This window comes from Vombatus ursinus, unplaced genomic scaffold (genome assembly GCF_900497805.2).
Source record: "Vombatus ursinus unplaced genomic scaffold, bare-nosed wombat genome assembly UNPS02015255.1, whole genome shotgun sequence".
NCBI lineage: Eukaryota > Metazoa > Chordata > Mammalia > Diprotodontia > Vombatidae > Vombatus > Vombatus ursinus.
Genome location: NW_020955033.1, coordinates 10,484,804 through 10,505,739, shown reverse-complemented (window position 1 = coordinate 10,505,739; position 20,936 = coordinate 10,484,804). Strand labels below are relative to the sequence as shown.

Sequence of the window (20,936 nt, the reverse complement as noted above, 5' to 3'; positions counted from 1 at the left end):
AACTAACCCCAAGATAGCACAAAGAAGAGTTAGTCTGTTCCCCAAACAACCTTATGAAATGAGACCTCAAACTCTGACCCCACTGAGCACTCTCTCATCTCCTAAGGGTCCATGTTGCTCATGTGCTCTCAACTCTAATTGCAGTTACCTAAGTGACTCCATCCCCTCCCCATCTTCTTCCTCACACTGCCTGCCTTCCTTCACTACCCTATCACCCATCCCCATGCCATCTGCCTCTAGGCCCCCTTTTGCTTCTTGTTTCTATATTTTCTGTGCCCGTTTTCTTCTATATCTCCTATGAAATCAACTAATTATGGTTAAAATTCTCCTATATCTCCTATACCTTATTAAAATATGATTGCAGTCTTGCTTCCAGATGCTTTCCTAACTAGTATGCTAAGAACTAGGCATGTCTGCCTCATTTCATAATTTCATAAATCAATTATCAATTCATAGACATAGAAAATAATTAGACTAATGAAGGATTAAGTATTTTTAATAAAAGACAAATTAAGAGACAATTGGAAGAGTAACTTTTTTTTTCAGGAAGAATCTTATTTTCTATAGAAGAGGCCTAGTTAGGATACCATGGGTCCACTGAAGAGTTACTACTTTGTTATGAAACAAAAAGGTTTAGAAAAAAAAATCAAAACAATTTCAAAATGTCCAAAGTGATAATTCTAGAGAAAATGGCAAGTTCTATCTAATTATTGGCTCACTTATATTATAAAAAACTTCTTGTGTAGTACTAGCCATATTTTCTTCAACTCTTCATATTTTTAAAGGTTATATGCTTATAAGAACAACTTGGTAGAACAAAAGAGGACACAAATTGTGTGGTCTACTGAAGCTTGATAAAGTTTCTTGGAACAAGGACAGCATCTCTCTAATATTTTTCCCCAAAACCAACCAGTAAACCATAGAAGAACATACCTTTCCCAGCATAAATTATACTTCACATTCTTCCACTGTATTTTCTTCAAGTCAGCATTGATTTGTCAGATATATCAGTTGCATCCTAGAACCAAAGCTAGGCAATTTCTTTCAAGGAAATAATTCTATAGCAAAAGAGTAGCTGACTCATTGTTCACTATTCACCAAAGCTATATACTGACATTATTGAATGATGCATATAAAACCAAATATAGATAGAAAATAATATCTTAAACCTTTTGCCAGCTTATCTGGGTTTGATGTCCATTCCAATAAACCATTCCATTAACCCAGAGCTATATATACTAGTATTTTAGACAAGAATACAAGACACTTTATTTCTTCAGCAGCAAAACATCTTTCTTTGTATGTTCCTGGCGAAATGCCTTGTCTGTTCCAATAACCTTCCTATTATAAGGTTGTTAAAAAATATGACAGTACTAAAGCCACCAGTACTGTGGATGATGCCCACACAAACATCTCTTTCTATACCTCTTGCAATTAAATGTAATTATGGCCTTTAGACAACTCTGTAAGGAAGGGGAAAGGGGCCTTTTTGGAGCCCCTGTGTTTTTTTTAATTAGGGTTTTCTCAGACTTCATCATGTCCATGAAACACAAATAGCATCTAATAAAACTAACAGGAATTGTGCAGCTTATGTTTTCTAGGAAGGGTGAAACGTAAACACAGTAGGCCCCCCCTTTTCTTGCTACAAGCAATTTTTAGTTTCTGCAATTACTTGTAGGTGCAAAACTATACAGGCAATAACTCCCTTTATAGTTAGATAATTGCATGAAAAAATCAACTAATTATGATTAAAATTAGCCACCTTCTATCCAGTTAGAAGCCTCCAAGAGCAGATTTTATACATAATTAGCCAAAAAGAAGGGAAAAAATTACTTATATGTAGAGTTTTGTACATATGAAAATGGCAATTTCCAAAGATAGCAGAAATAACTTAAAGTGATTTCTATATAATTCAATATAATTCAATGTAATTCTGATATGCTAAAATCCTAAATGAGAGAGAAGATGAACTTCTAAATGCCACAAATTTTGTTGACATTCCAGTTTCTTGAATTCAGTGTCTTCCTCAGCAAGAGAAACAGAGAGATATTCCTGATATAGTCCGTCTTTTAAGGACCTCCACATCTAATAGACATCAAGAGTAGAAGTCATCTTTCCATTTTCCCATTAAAATGGAAAACAGCATGACAAAAATAAGAAATCTAGCAAAATATTTGTTTTCACAACAAAAACACTGTAAATGCATTAGATAGTTATTATGATTTGAATTCTTCATTGTAAACTATGATTTGAAAGCAAAAACAATCAAATTATTCTTGGTTAAAGTCTCAACCCATCACAGTGATTTTACTTTTCTAAAATAAAGTCAATATTAGAAATCATCATGAATTGCATTGTACTCCTGAAAGACTGAAATAAACACAACTAGACTGCATTTAGCAAAAATATAAATTATGTTCAGGGAACGTAGGATGGAGAGCTTTATGGGGATGAAACTCTGCAGAGATACATCATATTACTCATTTTGTAAATAGTTTTATATGGCACAAACAAATCTAATATATAAGTTCAAACTAAAAATATTTGAATCCAAAAGTTATTAGTCGAATAGAAAATGTTGGCTAGGAATCAGATCCCATAGAAACAGATAGATAAATGACACTGAGAGAGAAAGAATTTGTACTAGATTCATATTCATTGTATTTTTATTACAAATCAATCCGCTTACCATCTTGCTGACCAGGAACCGTCTGGGGACTCTGCATTCTTTCTTCAAGGTTAGAACTAAGGTCAGAGTTCACAGCCGACATGCGTGTGGAATCGCTCATATCAAACTCATCACTTTCTATAGAACTTTCATCCTACAAAATAAAAACATTATGGCATAAAACAAATTTCAGATAGTGCAGTACATTCAGATAACATCTCTCCTTTATAGATATGATCCCTTAAATTTTAATCAGTTAGTAAGCATTTAGTGAATTTTAATTCAATTCAACAAGCATTTAATAAACACAAGGTATCAGTGCGCTTGATAGAAAAAGATGAAAAATGGTGGTCCCCTGAATTCAAGCATCTCAACATATAATGGGAAGAGAGGACATAATACAAGCACATAAATAAAAAAAGTGTGATACAATCGACCAATCTATCAGTCAACTAACCCATTAGTATTTATATAACATAGAATGTGATAAGGACAAATAAGAAACATAAGTAAAGTATTATAAGAAATTTGAGAAGAGGCGACTTTTAGATTAGCTAATCAGGAAAGTGAATGGCAGTGTGGATGTAATAAGGTTTATGAATGTAATAAATATTACACTATAATTTACATAGAAACTCACTTGATATAGGGGATCTAGAATATAGATGAGCCAAAGATAAGTCTGAGGTTTTGATTTTGAGTGATTAGAATGATAGTAATTCTGCCAAGAGAAATTAGGATATTAAGAAGAAAAATAGTTTGGGATAGGTTGAAGTTTAGGTGGTCAGTTCACAATGCACCAATTCAACTAATTTTTATCCAGACAGAGATATCCAACAAATGTTTGGAAATATAGACTCGGAGCTCAGAAAAGAGATAGAGACTGGATGTATAGATGTGAGAGTTTGCATAGAGATTTACATATGGCATTATGAAAAAGCACTAGACTTTGCAATCAGAGGACTGAGTTTGAATCTTATCTCTCCTAATTACTACTTGTGTGACATTTGAGGCAGATTGAAAAAGTGTATAGAGTACCGAACTTGGTATCAAGCATATGTGAGTTCAAATCCAGCCATAGACACTTACTAGCTGCATGATCTTGGGTAAGTCACTTAACCTCTGCCTCCCTTGGGTTTCTCATCTGTAAAAAGGGATTTAGTAACAGCATCTACCTTCCATGGCAGTTGTGAGAACAAAATGAGATGTTTGTAAACTACCTCGCAACTCTTAAAATCCCATATAAATGGTAACCATTACCTAATTTTACAGTCCTCAGTTTTCTCATCTGTCAAATGAGATATTAGACTAAATGATCTCTATGGTCTCTTCCAATTCTAAATCCTATAACACCATACAACTTGATGAAATTGCCAGTGAAGAGATTACAGAGAAAAGAAAAAGTGATGATAGAGCCTGGAGCAGTGTCTCATACTCAAAGAAGAAGAGGAGCAAAAGAAGCAGAAAAAAGAGAGAAGAGAAGCCAAATAAGAATAGAGAAAGATGCTGACAAGATGAAAGGAAATGGAATCAAGAGCATAAGGATATAGGTTGGCCTTAGTAAGGAATTCAGTTTCATGATCTTTCTAGAATAGGCTGAAGGATAAAAGGATAGGTGAAGATGAAGATGGATTTTAAAAAAAAATTTATTAATTTATTTTGATTTATCAACAATCACTTCCATATGCTTTTGAGCTTAACATTTTTCTCCCCCTTCCTCCCCACCACCCTTCCCAAGATGGAGCACAATCTGATATAGGCTATATATACACATTCCTATTAAACATATTTTCACATTAGTGATGTTGTAAGTAAAAATTAGAACCAATAGGAGGAACCACCAGAAAGAGGAAACAAAACTCAACAGAAGAGAAAAAAAAATAGCAATTCAACTTCCATAGTTCTTTCTTTGGATGTGGATAGCATTTTCCATCATGAGACCTTTGGAGATGTCTTAGACCCTTGTATTGCTGGGAAGAGTTAAGTTCATCAGTATTAGTCATTGCACAACGTGGCTGTTATTGTGTACAACGTTCTCTTGGTTCTGCTCACTTCACTCAGCATCAGACCATATAAGTCTTTCCAGGTTTTTCTGAAGTCAGCCTGCTCATCATTTCTTACAGCACAAGATTATTCCATTATATTCATAAACCACAACTTGTTCAGTCATTCCCCAATTGATGGGCATCCTCTCAATTTCCAATTCTTTGCCACCTCAAAAAGAGCTGCTATGAATATTTTTGTACATGTGGGTCCTTTTCCCATTTGTATGACCTCTTTAGGATACAGCCTTATAAGTGCTATTGCTAGGTCAAAGGGTACACACATTTTTATAGCCCTTTGGGCATAGTTCCAAATTGCTCTCCAAAATGGTTGGATCATTTCACAACTCCACCATCAATGCATTAGTGTTCCAATTTTCCCACATAAAGATGGATTTTTTTTAAACTCTAGATAGATGAGAGGCATGAGGCAAAGCTGATAATTTTGACATAGCTTCAATAATTAGTAAAAATAGCAGCCACATGTCATCTCTTGGGAAGAGGGGAATTGGTAGCTCAAGGAAGGAGATGCTAAATGGTCACTTCCAAATTATTATAGAGAATCAATCAGAGATTCATAGGATTGCTATGTATTTGGTGAGTTCCAATGAGATATGACAACATAAATTTGTAGCAGACCTAATTCATCAGCAAGATTTTGTGACTTCCTCCAACATTGCTTCATTTCTTAGAGAGTCTCCCAGTGTATCCTGAGCTACCTTTAGTTGTCCTGATGAATATCTGGCCACTGGACCCAGATGGCTCTGGAGGAGAAAGTGAGGCTGGTGACCTTGCACAGCCCTCCCTCACTCAAATCAAAGTCAATTGAAAGTCATGTCATCATCTCCCTGATGTCATGGTCCTCTTCAATAACAAAGGACAAACACAACAATACAATTTCTTAGAAACAGGAGAGGAGATGAATGGTGGAATATGACTCTGTGGATTAGCAATATGTGAATAAAAAAATAAAAAGGGGAAAGCTTACTAGAACATATGTTTTATTAGACAGTATTTCAAAAGTATCTAGCATGAATGGTAAAATACAATTTCTCTTTTCAAGAATTTTTCAGTCAATGAATTCTCAATCAATATAACTACATGTAAATTTTTTTTTTTAATAAGAGAGGCAGCTTGGCATAGTATATAGAGAATAAGCCTCAGAGTCAGGAAAATCTGGATTCAAGTCCTGACTCTGACACATATTGCTATGTGGCCTTAGGTAAAGCATTAATTTCTCAATGTCCTAGGCAGCTCTCTGAGACTGAATGCTGCAGAGAAATTGTTGATCTTCATTGGTCAAAATGGAAAAAAATGTTTTGCAACTATAATCAGGTGTTTAGAGGAAGAGACAGTTTTGGAAAACATCAGTGTTCTTATAAATATTATTTATAAGAATTTACTTATCATCATTTATTTATAAGAAAAAGCATTCCAAAGGAAGAAATGCTTAAGTTAAAACATAAAGCAAAAGGTTTGTATTTTGGTTGACAAAAAGGTGGAGGCTTTTTCACACATTAGGAGTGACTCAGGGAAAAGCTCAGAGAAGGAAGAGAGAAGATGCAACGAGTTACCCTTAGCCATCAAAGAGGTTATAAGCTGGGACTGAGTGGGAGAGGAGATAGAGAATGGACCTACCCAATAATCTTAAAGGCCCAGGTTAGCAGTCTGTATTTATTTATAGGTAAAATGTTTTGTAGCAAAATCCACCCTTCTTAACCTTGTAAATTATAGAACTCTCCTAGTAATGTATTGAAATGTAAATGAAGGGCTATCTTGAGGTTTCTCTGTTAAATTCTAAATGTAAGTCATAGTAGGTGCTATACACATATATATACATATATATAATTAATATATATAATATATTATATATTATATATACATATATAATTAATATATATAATATATTCTATATTATATATATATATTTATTAGTGGAATGGAATGTTATTCTACAAAAGTCCTACTCTGATGGCCAATCATGGTTGGTGTGGGATGATCTAGTCTTTGAGATTATGCTGGCAGAACACAGGTGTGACAGATTTTATGAAGTCAGGTATGAGACAGACAAGTTAAGCTAAGTTTGGAAAGGTTCATCACCAAAAGCCAGCTACTACATGATCATTTATTTTGACTACCAAAAATAATGATTCAGCTCCTAAGGCATAGAGAAGCTACACTTGATATCCACAGAAAGGTACAACAATGATATTATAGCTCTTGAAGAATTAGAAACCACCTGGGAATTCCCTTCAAACTAGAAATTTGTCATGTGAATTCACAAATTTGAGTATTAATATTGCAAACGTGGATCTGAATGTGGTGATGAGGTAGAGCTGGGGGACTGGGATTATTACTATGAGAGAGTTTAATATTATAATCCTCATTTTACAGAAGAGGAAACTGAGCTTCAGAGAGGTTAAATAACAAGATTACAGAATTGTAGATTTAAATTTGGAAGAGACCTTAGAGGCCATCCAATATAGCTCCCTCATTTTACAGATAAGGAAACTGAGGACCAAAGAGGTTATTCACTTTGCCCATGCCAAATGGCTACTAAGTATTGAAACCAAAATATGAACCCAGATCTCTTGATTCCAACCTTCATGTTCATTTCTGTATACTACACTGCCTCACTATAAATTAAAGAAAATAAACAAATAGAAAATTGAAATTAACCTTAAAATAAATTAACATGTGTTTTTATTGTATTTGCATATGGCATGTATGATAGTTTTCTCATGAAACCTTAGCAAGCAGACTCCTAAAAGTCAGAATATTTTGTGAAAATATGTACAGAGTCCAATATATTGGGACACTCAATAAATGCTAAGGAACAAAAATGGAAGTAACAATAGTTTATGTGGAAGTAGGCAATAGTTTATGGTGGTGCCAAAAATTAGGTACTATAGGAGAAATGGAATCTCCAGCAAAAATTGTTATACTGACTTCTCTACAATTTTTTGTTAAATTAAAAAAAAAACCTTTCTCATTCATCACCTCAAGTATCATAAAGTTGCAACTTTACTTTAAATATTTCCCACTCTGATTATTTATAATGATTATTCATTCACCTTTAATAATCTCATTCATTATTCTAAAATGTTAATTATGCCATTGATATGCATTTTAAAGTTCAGTAATAAAAATTCCAAGTCAATGCATTGTATTTTCTGACTATTTACTAATTTAAGAATTATCTTTTATTTAAAAATGGCTAATACATCTTAAACACAAGAGCATAGTAGAAATGCTATTTTCTATAATACTTAGAAAAGATCAAAGGATATAGTCAAATGCGACAATAGCAGGAATCTTCTGGATCCTTATCTCCAGTCTGGTCTTCATACTGACTCAAACAGTAGAATCATAGAACTATTCTTTCATTTTGAATAACTGGCTTGCTACCCTTTTCACATTTTCCTTATCTGTTAAAAAGAGATAATGAGACAAATATGCTGGATTGTAAAGAAGTCTTTCAAATGAATAGACTAGAAGTCAGGTATCTTGATGGGAAGTTAGTTCCTCCTCTAGCTTCCTAGCTGTATACCTTGTACGAGTCATTTCCTTTCCTTGGGTCTCATTTTCTCATATGAAAAAAAGGTATTAAAAGTAACAATAAGAACTACCCACTGCTTCAGGGGTCAGTGGCATCCTCCTACCAAATGTCTGCAAGCAGATCACTTGTTGGAGATGTAGTAGAGATCACTGTAAGATGCTGTTGGTATTCTTCTTCAAGAGTTGTTGGGACAAGATGGTCTCAAGAGATGCTGATTCAGAGATTCTGGGATTCTATGTGATTCTGACTAAATCATCTGTAAAGGTTCCTTTCGTCTTTAAATCTATAAGAACTCCAGAGAACATCTAGTCACACAACTAGTTTGTAGCAGAACCAGGACTAAAGCTCAGGGGTCCTGACATGAAGTCAGTCCAAAGGTTTCTTTTCCCCATTCAAAAATGTTTGTGGGAGGAGCCAAGATGGTGGAGTAAAAGCAGTAACTTACTTGAACTCTCCTCCAAACCCCTCCAAATACCTACAAAAAATGGCTCTAAACAAATTCTAAAGCAGCAGAACCCACAAAAAGACAGAGTGGAACAAATTTCCAGCCCAAGACAGCCTGGATGGTTGATCAGAAAGGTATATCGCACCAGTCTGGAAGAGGAACGCAGGTTGGTGTGGGTGCACAGGCCTCAGTGAACCTGGAGCAGGCCTCAGAGGACTGAATCACAGGCAGCTGTGGTGGTTTCCAGAACTCTCAACCCACAATCGCCCAAGACAACTTAAAAGGTCAGTGGGAAAAGTCTGTGTCTGCAGTGAGAGAGAAGCGCGGTGGTCTCAGCTCCAGTCCCCGAGCTCGGCCCCTGGGGTGGCAGCTGCCTCCTGAGTTTCTGGCCCATAGACTGGGGGGGGGGGATGGAGTGGCTGATCAGAGGGGAATTGCAGGGAACTCTCTACTGGTGCAGGATTGTCTTGCTTTGCCCATGCTTGCATCTGGGTGACAGTTCTGGGTGGCGGTCCTGGGGTGAGCAGCAGCACTGGTGTGGTGGAGCTTATAGTGGTGGTGGAGAGGAAATCCTCCTCACAGTTCCAAGACAGGAAAGAGTGCTTGTGGTCACTCATAGATCAGAACACAGGCCAGGAAAGGAGTAAGCACCTCACCCTTGATTATAGCACCTTGGAAGAACTGAAAATTTTCAGGTCCCTAGAAGTATCTCTGAAAACAGCTGCACAAAACCCCTGGAACTTGGAACAGAACATTCTCCACACTGGAAACAGACCCCTACTGTAACAAAAAGTTTATAACTCAAATAATTGGTTGGGATCATGAGCAAACCTCTCAAAAAGAGTCAGACTATATTATCTTACTTTGGTGACAAAGAAGATCAAAACATACAACCAGAAGAAGACAATAAAGCCAAAGCTCCTACATCCAAAGCCTCTAAGAAAAATATGAATTGGTCCCAGGCCATGAAAGAGCTCAAAAAGGATTTTGAGAAGCAAGTAAGAGAAGTCGAGGAAAAACTGAGAGTGATGCTAAAAGAGACCCAAAAAAATAGTGAAGAAAATAACACCTTAAAAATAGTCTAACCCAAATGGCAAAAGAGGTCCAAAAAGCCAAAGAAGAGAAGAATGCCCTACAAAGCAAAATTGGCCAAATGGAAAAGGAAGTCCAAAAGCAAAGAAAATACTTCCTTAAAAATTAGAATAGAACAATTGGAAGCTAGTGACTTTATGAAAAATCAAGGCACTGTAAAACTAATCCAAAAGAATGAAAAAATAGAAGAGAATGTGAAATATCTCATTGGAAAAACAACTGACCTGGAAAATAGATCCAGGGAGAGAATTTAAAAATTATTGGACTATCTGAAAACCATGATCAAAAAAACAGCCTAGACATCATCTTTCAAGAAATTATCAAGGAAAACTGCCCTGATATTTTAGAACCAGAGGACAAAATAGAAATTGAAAGAATCCACTGATCACCTCCAGAAAGAGATCCCCAAAAGAAAACTCCTAGGAATATTGTAGCCAAATTCCAGAATTCCCAGGTCAAAGAGAAAATATTGCAAGCAGCCAGAAAGAAACAATTCAAGTACTGTGGAAACACAATCAGGATAACACAAGATTTAGCAGCTTCTACATTAAGGGATCACAGGGCATGGAATATAATATTCTGGAAGGCAAAGGAGATAGGATTACAACCAAGAATAGTCATTCAGTAAAATAGAGGACTTTCAAGAATTTTTGATGAAAGACCAGAGCTGAATAGAAAATTTGACTTTCAAATACAAAACTCAAGTGAAACATGGAAGAGGTAAACAGTAAAGAGAAATCATAAGAGACTTATTAAGGTTGAACTGTTTACATTCCTGCATGGAAAGATGATATTTGTAACTCATGAGTCCTTCGTCAGTATTAGGGTAGTGGGAGGGAAAAAATTATATGTATGTATGTATATAGATAGATAGATAGATAGATAGATAGATAGATAGATAGATAGATAGAGGGAACAGGGTGAGTTGAAGATGAAGGGATGATATCTGGAAAATAGAATTAAGGGGTGAGAGAGGATTATACTGGGAGAAGGAGAAAGGGAGAGGTAGAATGGGGTAAATTATCTCACATGGAACAGACAAGAAAAGCTTTTACAGTGGAGGGGAAATGGGGGAAGGTGAGAGGGAATGAGTGAATCTTATTCTCATAGGATTTGGTTTAAGGAGGGAATAACATACACAATTGGGATATGGAAATCTATCTTACCCTACAGGAAAATAAGGGGGGAAAGGGACAAGAGAGCAGGGAGTTGATAGAGGGGAGGGCAGATTGGGGGAGGGGATAATCAGAAGCAAACACTTCTGAGGAGGGACAGGGTCAAAAGAGAGAATAGAATAAATGGGGGGTAGGGTAGGACAGGATGAAGGGAAATATACTTAGTTTTTCACAACATGACTACTATGGAAGTGTTTTGAATGACTACACATCTATAACCTGTATCGAGTTGCTTGCCTTTTCAATGAGGGTGGGTGGGGAGGGAGGAAGGGAGGAAATTTGTAACCCAAAGTTTAAAAAAAAATGTTCATGGGAGCAGATTCTACATATAAACATGGCAACCTATTTCTTTTTGGAAGTTTTTTCCTTAATAGAGTTCAAATCTTATAACCACAAATATGATGACAAATAATCCATTGCAGTAGGGATCTCTTCACAGAATCTCAGATTTGGAAAAGACCTCCTACAGAAATCCCTCCTTCAACCTTCCTGACAAGTGGACATCCAGGTGCTATTTCAAGACTTTTCGTGAGAGGGAATGCATTACCTCCCGAGATAACCTGCTTCGACAGCTCTAATTTTTAGGAAGTTTGTCCTTATACAAATATATATTCTGCCTCCCTACAACTTCTACTGCATTGCTCCTAGCTTTGCAGTCCAGGGCCAAACAAACCAAATTTATTCTTTTACATTACAGTCCTTCAAATACTTGGAGAGAGTCAGCATACTCCCATTAAATTTTCTTATCTCTAGGACAAATCCTTTCACCAGCCTTTATATACCATGGTGTCCAGTCCTCTAACCATTTCGGTCACCCTCTTGTAGAATGCTTTTAGGAATGTTTAACCACCAACTCTCTAGGGGGAAAAATGTATCCATGACACACTTTTAAAGTTTAATCTGCACTATCATCATTTTTTTTCCATCACTTTCTTAACTCTAGGCATAAACAAAACATCAAGGCAAGCCCTAATTTATAGTGTTTGTTGATTTCTGAGACATAAATGCTCACACTAAAAAATGAGCGATTGACTCTCAGAGCCCATATGAGTTGGCCCCTAAGGTGATATTAAGAACTGAATAGTTCTTGATATATTGAAGCGTTGGCTTCAGAAGTCTGACCAAGGCAGAGTACATTGGTACACTCACCTTCCTCATTTTGGACACTATGTCACTATTAATGCAAGGTGAGTTTGTGTTAGTCTTGCTGATATGAAAAAAAAAAGAAACCAACAGATAGTATAGTATGATAGAAAGAATATTGAGGGTATAATAGAAGAGACTGGGAGCCAAGAGACCTCAATGTACATCCCCATGTTGACACTTACTAGCTGTATAAACCTCAGCAAGATACTTCCCTCTCTGAGTCTCAGTTTCATACTGCGTGAAATAGAGATAATAATACTCATACCATGTCACAAAGTTGTTGTGGGTTATAAGAAAAATGCTTTGTAAGCCTTAAAGTGCCTTATATAGGCATATTTCACTTTTTTGTGCTTTGCTTTATTGCTCTTTGAGTATATTGCGTTTTTTTACAAATTGAAGGTTTGTGGCAATCACATCATGCAAGCCTATAGGCACCATTTTTCCAATAGCATGTGCTCACATTGTGTCTTTATGTCACATGTTGGTAATTCTCACAATATTTGAAATTTTTTCATTATTATTTAATCTGTTATGATGATCTATGATCAGTGATCTTTGATGTTACTATTGTAATTGTTGGGGCTGTATAAGACAGAGAACTTAATAAATGTGTGTGCTCTGACTGCTCCACTCGCATGCCATTCCATTCCTTCTTCTCTTCAGGCCTCCCTGTTCCCTGAGACATAATATTGAAATTAGGCCAATTAATAACTCTATAATGGCCTCTAAGTGTTCAAGTGAAAGGAAGAATTAATCAACGTAGCAAACTTCATAGTTGTCCAATTTTAAGAAATTGCCCACAGCTACGCCACCTTCAGCAATCACCACCCTGATCAACATCAAAGCAAGACCCTCCGCCAGCAAAAAAGATCATAACTCACTAAGGCTCGAATGATGGTGAGCATTTTTTAGCAATAAAGTATTTTTTTAAAATTAAGCTTTGTATGTTCTTTTTTAGACATAAAACTATTGCACACGTAATAAACTATAGCTTAGTGGAAATATAACTTGTATATGCACTGGAAAACAAAACAATTTGTGTGACTTGCTTTATTGTAATATTCCCTCTATTGTGGTGATCTGGAACCCAACTCACAATATCTCTGAGGCTTGCCTGTAAATGTAATATAATCTTTATAATAACATTTACCACTATAAATAATTCAAAGGAGCGCATGTTTTCTGACTATATTTGATAAAAAGCATCATGTAATTAAATATTTACATGTGAATGTGTATACCCAAGTTATCTTCTCTAATACACATTGGCTATGTGACCCTAAGCAAGTCATTTAAACTTTCAATATTCCTTTACCTCTGGCAACCCCCTAAGACTGCAGATTGCAAAACAAATTGCCATTCTGCTTTGTTAGATTACCTTATCAAGCATGCTCTATAGTGATGAGATAATTGGTCAAACTCTTCCACGCCAGCCCCCAAACTGAATAACAATCTATATGTACATACAGTATATGTTTCTATACACTCAAAGACACACATATCTGTCTATTTATATGGTTAACATTTAATCACATATTTAATTTCATTTTTTACAAAGGGACAACTATAGAGAATCAATATTATCCAGCATCTACACTGCAGAATGAATAAATGACTATAGGAGAGACAAAGAAACTCACCATGTTTGTCTACTTGGATACTTGTTTGTCTCCATGCAATTCTGTTGACTTTCATCTTATTCCCACCCAAACTGTACTATACTCACTGAAATCTACTTATCTCTCTATACAACTAAAGGAAAAGATTAAAGTCTTTAGTTCCATTCTCATTCCTGGCCAAGAGCTGCATACATCTTTCATCATTTTCAATAAAATTACTATTCAATGATTAAACTATTTATTTACACAGCAAATTATGTCAGTCCTCTGGTGATGAGCATCATTGCTCTTCAACCAGGTTGATGCTTTGGATTTTGATTTTCTTTAAGATAAAACTCTAATCAACGAAGGAATCTGGTCACTTAGAAATGCAACCATGTTGTTTTTTTTTTCACGATTCAAAAATCAGAAGCCTAACTATTTAGTGGCAGGAAGGGATTTATTTTTGCTTTTAACATGCTGCTGACTTTGAGTAGCCAGAAGGACCCAGCATGTGGCCACAGCTCCACTGGCACCATGTTGATCTCCTCACTTTTTGGCAGAGAAAAAAACATATCACTAGATGAGATTGCTACAAATAATTTGACAGCTTCCATTCACTTCATGAAATAATTGAAATCCATTATTTGAAATTGTTTAATGAATTGAATTTTTTTTGCCCCTTTTAGTCATGGGAATTAATTTTTCTTTGCTCTCTTTGATGAACCTAACTCAATGCTTATCTAACCACTTATTTCATAATTTATAAGGAGCCATGTGGTAAAAATGTAATTAAAATATTAAGGAAAAATGAAAAAAATTACATAAACCCTATCTTTCATATATGACCGAACTATCAGTCAAACAAATTTGCAAGGGCATTCTTAAGACGGAGCTCACTCAAGTAGAGAGAAAAGTTTTACTCAGGGCTTATATATGTATGTGTAAAACCTATGTACATCTGTGCAAAATGTATATACATATGCATAATAAACATATATATGTATATGTACATAAAAAGTAAGAATACATTAATGAATTAATGGGCACCTAGGTGGCTCAGCAGATAGAGTACTGGGTCTTGAGTCAGGAAGACCTGAGTTCAAATCTGGACTCAGAAAATCACTAGCCTTGTGATCCTGGGCAACTCACTTACCCCTATTTGCCTTATTTTCCTCATCTGTAAAATGATCTGGAGAAGGAAATAGCAAATCACTCCACCATTTTTGCCAAGAAAACCCCAATAAGGAGACACAAAGAGTTGGATGTAACTAAAAAACGACTCAACAACAAAAATGTGTTAACAATTTGAGTTAAAATGAAAGCTATAAAAAGTATAGACTTTTAAAAATGAAACCTTCTATTGGCAATTATGAGAGGCAGAATGATGTGCTGCCTCAGTCAAAATAAGACCTGTTAAAGACCTTGGCTTAAAAAGGCCAAGGTCTCCCACTGCATCCAGGGCCATTTCCAGTCATCCTGAACAATATCTCACCACTAGACCCAGATGGCTTTGGAGGAGAGAGTGAGATTGGTGACTTTGCACAGCCCTGCCTCACTTAAATCCAACTCATTTGCATGTCATGGCATCACCTCTCAGACGCTATGGTCCTCTTTGAGAACAAAAGGCAAACAACAACAGCCTTTTCTTGTGTGGGTAGTAACCCAAATCCTGAATGTTTACAATTCTCATTTAGGAGACTCTGTAGTGTTCTGGAGCTTACAAATGGCATATTATCTTTGCTAAACAGGAGGACAAGAAGATCTCACCATAGATAGGGAATCATTGCCATATTTGAACTCTATGTTGTACCTCTTACCTGAATGAAGTAAACGTCTTTGGTGACTATACATGTTCGTGTTTTTCATATCACTTGATATTAATAGAAACATTAAGCAAAACTATCTGATGCTATGTGTTTCAAAGAATATTCTATAATTTTTAAATTTGTACATAGATACCTAACTAGAGCAGTGTTTTGTTCAACTGTGTCAAATGCTTTTTTTTAATAGTCATTAAACAGAGCACTTGTTGAATCATTTCAGTTGTTGCTTAACTCTTTGTGACCCTATTTTGTTTTTGTTTTTTTTTTGGCAAAGATACTGGAGTAGTTTGCCACTTCCTTCTTCAGCTCATTTCACAGATGAGTAAACTGAGGCAAACAGGGTTAAGTGACTTGCCCAGGGTCACACAGCAGTAAGTGTATGGGGCTGGATTTAAACTCAGGTCCTCCTAATTCCAGAGCCAGTGCTCTATTCATTGTACCACCCGAGCAATTGAGTAGGATAGTATTACTTTCTTTTTTAAATTTTCAGTCAATTTTATGACCATGATCATAAATATCAATGACTACTTTCAACACAATCCAACCTGTCCCTTCTCACACTTTCAAGGATGCCCTTGATACATCAGTAGGTTATCCTAATAACATTTTATAGAGATGAGAAAGTAGTTATTAATATTTTCTTGGTCTCCTTTCTGGTAATGTGAAGGTCCAAAATTTTTATTATCCTTTAAATTCCTAGAGGTCAAAGATCATGGCTAAAACATAGTATCAGAACATGATAGAATCTCAAAATTGGAAGAGATTTTGGAGGTCAAACTAAACACATAATATTTGTAAAGTACTTAGCACAGAGCATGTAGTAGGTGCCTAATAAATGCTTATTCCTTTTCCCCTCCTGCTTGATGTCATTCTGTAGAGTCAGAAGACCTGTGTTCACATTTTGGTTCTTATCCTTATTACCTGTGTTACTTTGGGCAGGTTTCAGTTTCCTTATCTGTAAAATTAGACTGGACCAGGGATGAGGAACCTGCGGCCTCCCCATCCATGGACTGGACAATCTATAAGGTCCTATCAAGCTCTAAATCTATGATCCTATAAGAAAATGAATGAAAAATGACTGATTCCACTTTTAGACATCTCTTTAGGAAAAATATTTTGTTATCAAGTTAAAATATGCTTATCAGAAATTCCTACTTTCCCATTTCCTTATTTTGCCCTTTGGGACCAACAAATTAAGCCTAATCCTTCTTTCCTGCAATAGCCCTTCAAATACTGGTAGCACAGTGGATAGAGTGCCAGGCCTAGAGTCAGGAAGACTTGAGTTCAAATCTAGTTTCAGACACTTACTAACAATGTGACTCTGGACCAGTCACTTAACCTTGTTTGTTTTATTTCCTCATCTATAAAACGAAGTGGAGTAGTCATTTCAGTATCTTTACCAAGAAAACCCAACTGTGGTCATAGACAGTTGGATACAACTAAAAACAACTCAACAAACCAACTATCATGTTCCCCTTAACTCTCCTCTTCTCCAAGGCAAATATATTCTCATCCTTGAATTGATCCTCCTATATTATCACACAGTTTTCAGTCCCTTTACCATCCTTATCCCTATTCCCCATCCTTCATAAAATGTGGCACCAAGAGCTAAACACAATACAGGAGATATAGTCAGGGCAAAATATAGCAAGGCCATAACTTCATTAACTCAAGATACAAGATTTACTCTAAAACTGAACTGTCTTGCCAGTCACGTGACATCGCTGACTCACTCTTAGTTTGCATTTCTAATCTTTCCAACTGCTCAGGCCTTTCCTTCCCAAACTACCTTGTATTTATTTTGTAAATATTCTGTATATACTTAAGTATTTATATGTTAAATTCCCTGTTAGACAGTAAGTTCCTTGAGGGCAGGTAATATTTTATTTCTTTCTTTGTCTCTCCAGTGCCTAGCATAATTCCTAAGAAATATATTAATAAGCACTTAATAAAAATGACTTATTTGTTGATAGATGGAGAGATAGATTGACTTAAAATTTTTGCACACAATTACTTCATCATGTTTTCCTATCCTTTACTTGTGAAATTCATTTTTTTGTTTTCAAACTCAATGTCTTTATATTTGTTGAAAAGATAATGAGTTCAGTTTTGCTTATGTTGTGTTTAAGATGTCTATGGGACATTCAGTTCAAGGTGTCTAAAAGGTAGTTGGAGATGTAAGGCTGGAAGTTAGGAGAAAGGTTAGGGCTACAAGCTATCTATATAGAAATGATAAGTGAAACCATAAGTCATGAGATCACCAAAATAAATAGTATATAAAGAGAGAAAAGAGAAGAGGGCCAGCACAGAGCCTTGGGGACCTTCACCATTAGTAGACATGGAGTAGATGAAGATCCAGCAAAGGAAATAGACAAAGAGAAGTTTCGAGGAGAAGAACCAGTAGAGAAAAGAGAGTCTCATGGAGAAGAGGTGATTAACAGTGTCAAAGGCTGCAGATTGGTCCAGAAAGCTGATGATTGATAAAAGGACATTAGATTTTGCCAACTAAGAGATCATTGGTAACTTTGGAGAGAGCAGTTTGGGTTGAATGACGAGTTCAGTAGCCACAAAACTTTAAATGCAGTGCTTTGCACATATTAAGTATTCAATAAATAAGTTTAATCTTTAGTAACTTTTTATCTAAATAAGTTACTTTAAAAAAAACAACTTGTTCTCTAGTTATTTCTAGGATACTTTTTTTAACCCCTGCCTACACTAGTACTGAGCACAAAGGAAAAAAAAAAAGAACACTTATGCTGCTTGTTACTGAATAGAGGCCTTAGTAAATGAAAAGGATTAACTTTACTTAATCTCTGACTAATAACAAGATTGGGTTTCTCATGAACTTTTCTTGGACTAACAGAGGTAGTTAAGAGTTCTGATTTCAAAGGATTTCTCTGCATGTAATAGCAGGAGTCCAGATGTCAAAAAAGGTTATAATTAAGCAGATTAAGTGCTAATTGTAAGCAATTAATGCCAGATATGTCAATAATAGCTCACATTTACATATCACCTTTATAGTTAAAAAGCACTTTCACAAACCCCTATCTCATGTGGCTCTCCTATTTAATGAGGGAGGAAATATCCTAATTTTACAAATAGGGACACTAAGATTCATGTTTTATACTTCTCAAATGCACTTGTGTATTATAATTACCTGTCTTCTTGTTTCCCATTAAACTGAGGGAAGAAACCTTGAGATTATCTAAAAAATTAGTCACCTCTTTAATACCTAGAACAGTGGGTACTTAATTTATATTTATTGATTTTAATTGTTTTGAAATGTTTTTCAAACTCATGGTAATAAGTTCATAAATTGGCAATATTCACAGCATTATTTTGGGGAATTGCAAACATTTATAAACTTATATACAAGCATATATATGCTTGTAGGGTACTACCAGTGGGGAATACCTATCTAGGAATGTAGAACTGCAATTTATGTGTAGCATTTAGTCTTTGAAAGTTGGCTAGGTCATTGAGAGGGAAAATGACTCATCTAGTGTCACTATATATCAGAAACAGGACTTGAAACCAGGTCTGCATGATTCCAAGGCCCAGGTCTCTAGATACAATGAGTATGCTTAGGAGACATTTGAGTATTCTTAAATGATTTTGGGAGCTATATTTAAGTTGTGTTGAAAGGAAAAGAAGCTAAAAGTAAGGACAGATTTCATTTTATCCATTTAAAAGAAAATGGATGTCTGAACCAAGGCTTTGAGGGTGGGAACCTAAAAATATTTCTGCAATGTTTCTTAATTTCTTATTAAAATTAATAGAGAAGATAGCTGGGATAAGTTCAGGGGCTGGGTAGAGTTTATATGACCCTTTGCCTTCCAATGTTCATTTTAGGTAACCACATGATGACATTTTACAGAGAGAAAGATATAGGTCTAGAGAAGATGTGGAACAGAAATGTAAGGCTTTGAATCATACATATATGTATATACATGTACACACACATACTATATATATATATATGTATATGTATATATATACACACACATATATATATGTATACTTATATGCTGCTGGTTGTTGGTCATTCAGTTGTATCTGACTTTTTGTGACCTTGTGGACCCTAGAATAGCAATACTGTACATAAGGTTTTCTTGGCAAAGATGTTTGCCATTTTCTTCTGTAGTGCATTAAAGTAAACAGATGTTAAGTGACTTGCCCAGGGTCATGTAGCCAGTAAGTGTCTAAGGCTGGCTTTGAACTCAGGTCTTCCTGACTACAGGCGTAGCACTCTATTCAATGAGCAATCTAGCTGCTTCTGTATTCGTATATAAGATACACACATATGTACATTTGTATTTATATACAAGGCAGATAACATGTATATATACATACATATACATGTATATATGCTGAAATCATGACAGGTGATGAGATCCCAGTGGAAATGAGAATAGAGGAAGAAGTTAAAATCCTCCTGGAAGTAGTCATGGAGAAAAGTATACATTGACCTCATGATCTCTGTGGGTGAACCTTTTATGGAATATAGGTAATAGTTCTGAATGTTAGCAAGGCCTTCTCTATATGGCTGCTAGTCTACTTTCACATTTTTAGCTGAGTAGTTCTCCTTTCTGTATGACCCTGGTAAGACCATTTTATAATGAAAGATAACTATTATTTTTAAAGTGGCCTAGCTGCTACAAACTGTTCCAATTGTCCACACTTATTTTGTAATAATTTTTAAAAGATAACATAGGGAGTTGAGCTATTTCAAAGTCATTACCTCATCTTGCTGGGAGCTGAGGAGTTGAAGTTTCATGTGCTTCATGTAGGCCATGGTAATTGGCATGTTGTAATCAATCATGCTGGTCACCAAAGTAGGAGGTTTCCCGTTATCTGTAATGAAAATATTTTTCAGGCACATGGATTAATTGCATAACTTCATATTGAATTTGTTCAACAATTCTCAAAAGTTTCAATTTGTCTTATTGCAATAGGGTTCCAAGACACCATATGTTTAATTGCTCAAACGTTCTTTAAAAAAAAGAAAGAAAGAATGAAAGAAAGAAAGACAAGAATCAGTCAGATTCTCCCAAATGCAGATTACTAGAGATTATCACAGAGTGATTCATTAACTCTCTCAAGTCACCAGGGTACTTCATATCCTGGCTTTCTCATTATCATGCACATCTATATATCATATTACCATTTATAATGCACTTTCCTCACAACAGCCAGTCAAGGTACAAGAATTATTATCTCCATTTTACAGATGGGGAAACTAAGGTTAAGAGAAGTTGGTTGACTGCTTTTGGACACACTTCACACTTTTTTCTGATTCTAAGCCTTGTACTTTTTCTGCTACACCATGCTGTTTATCACGCTGCATGGATGATGGGAAATATCTTATTCTAGTGGCACAAAAGG

General features: G+C 35.6%; 1 protein-coding gene across 4 annotated transcripts in view; it reads right to left on the bottom strand.

Annotated features, from left to right (window-relative positions):
- The window catches only part of LOC114031875 (nucleolar protein 4), a 427,691-nt gene that overhangs the window by 285,794 nt on the left and 120,961 nt on the right, over positions 1–20,936 (bottom strand). For all 4 annotated transcript variants that reach the window (XM_027847060.1, XM_027847059.1, XM_027847061.1 and 1 more), the window contains exons 4-5: positions 20,293–20,405; positions 2,690–2,822 (exon numbers count right to left, since the gene is read on the bottom strand). In XM_027847060.1, the coding sequence (XP_027702861.1) occupies positions 2,690–2,822; positions 20,293–20,405 (246 nt within the window). The remainder of the gene's footprint in view (positions 1–2,689; positions 2,823–20,292; positions 20,406–20,936) is intronic.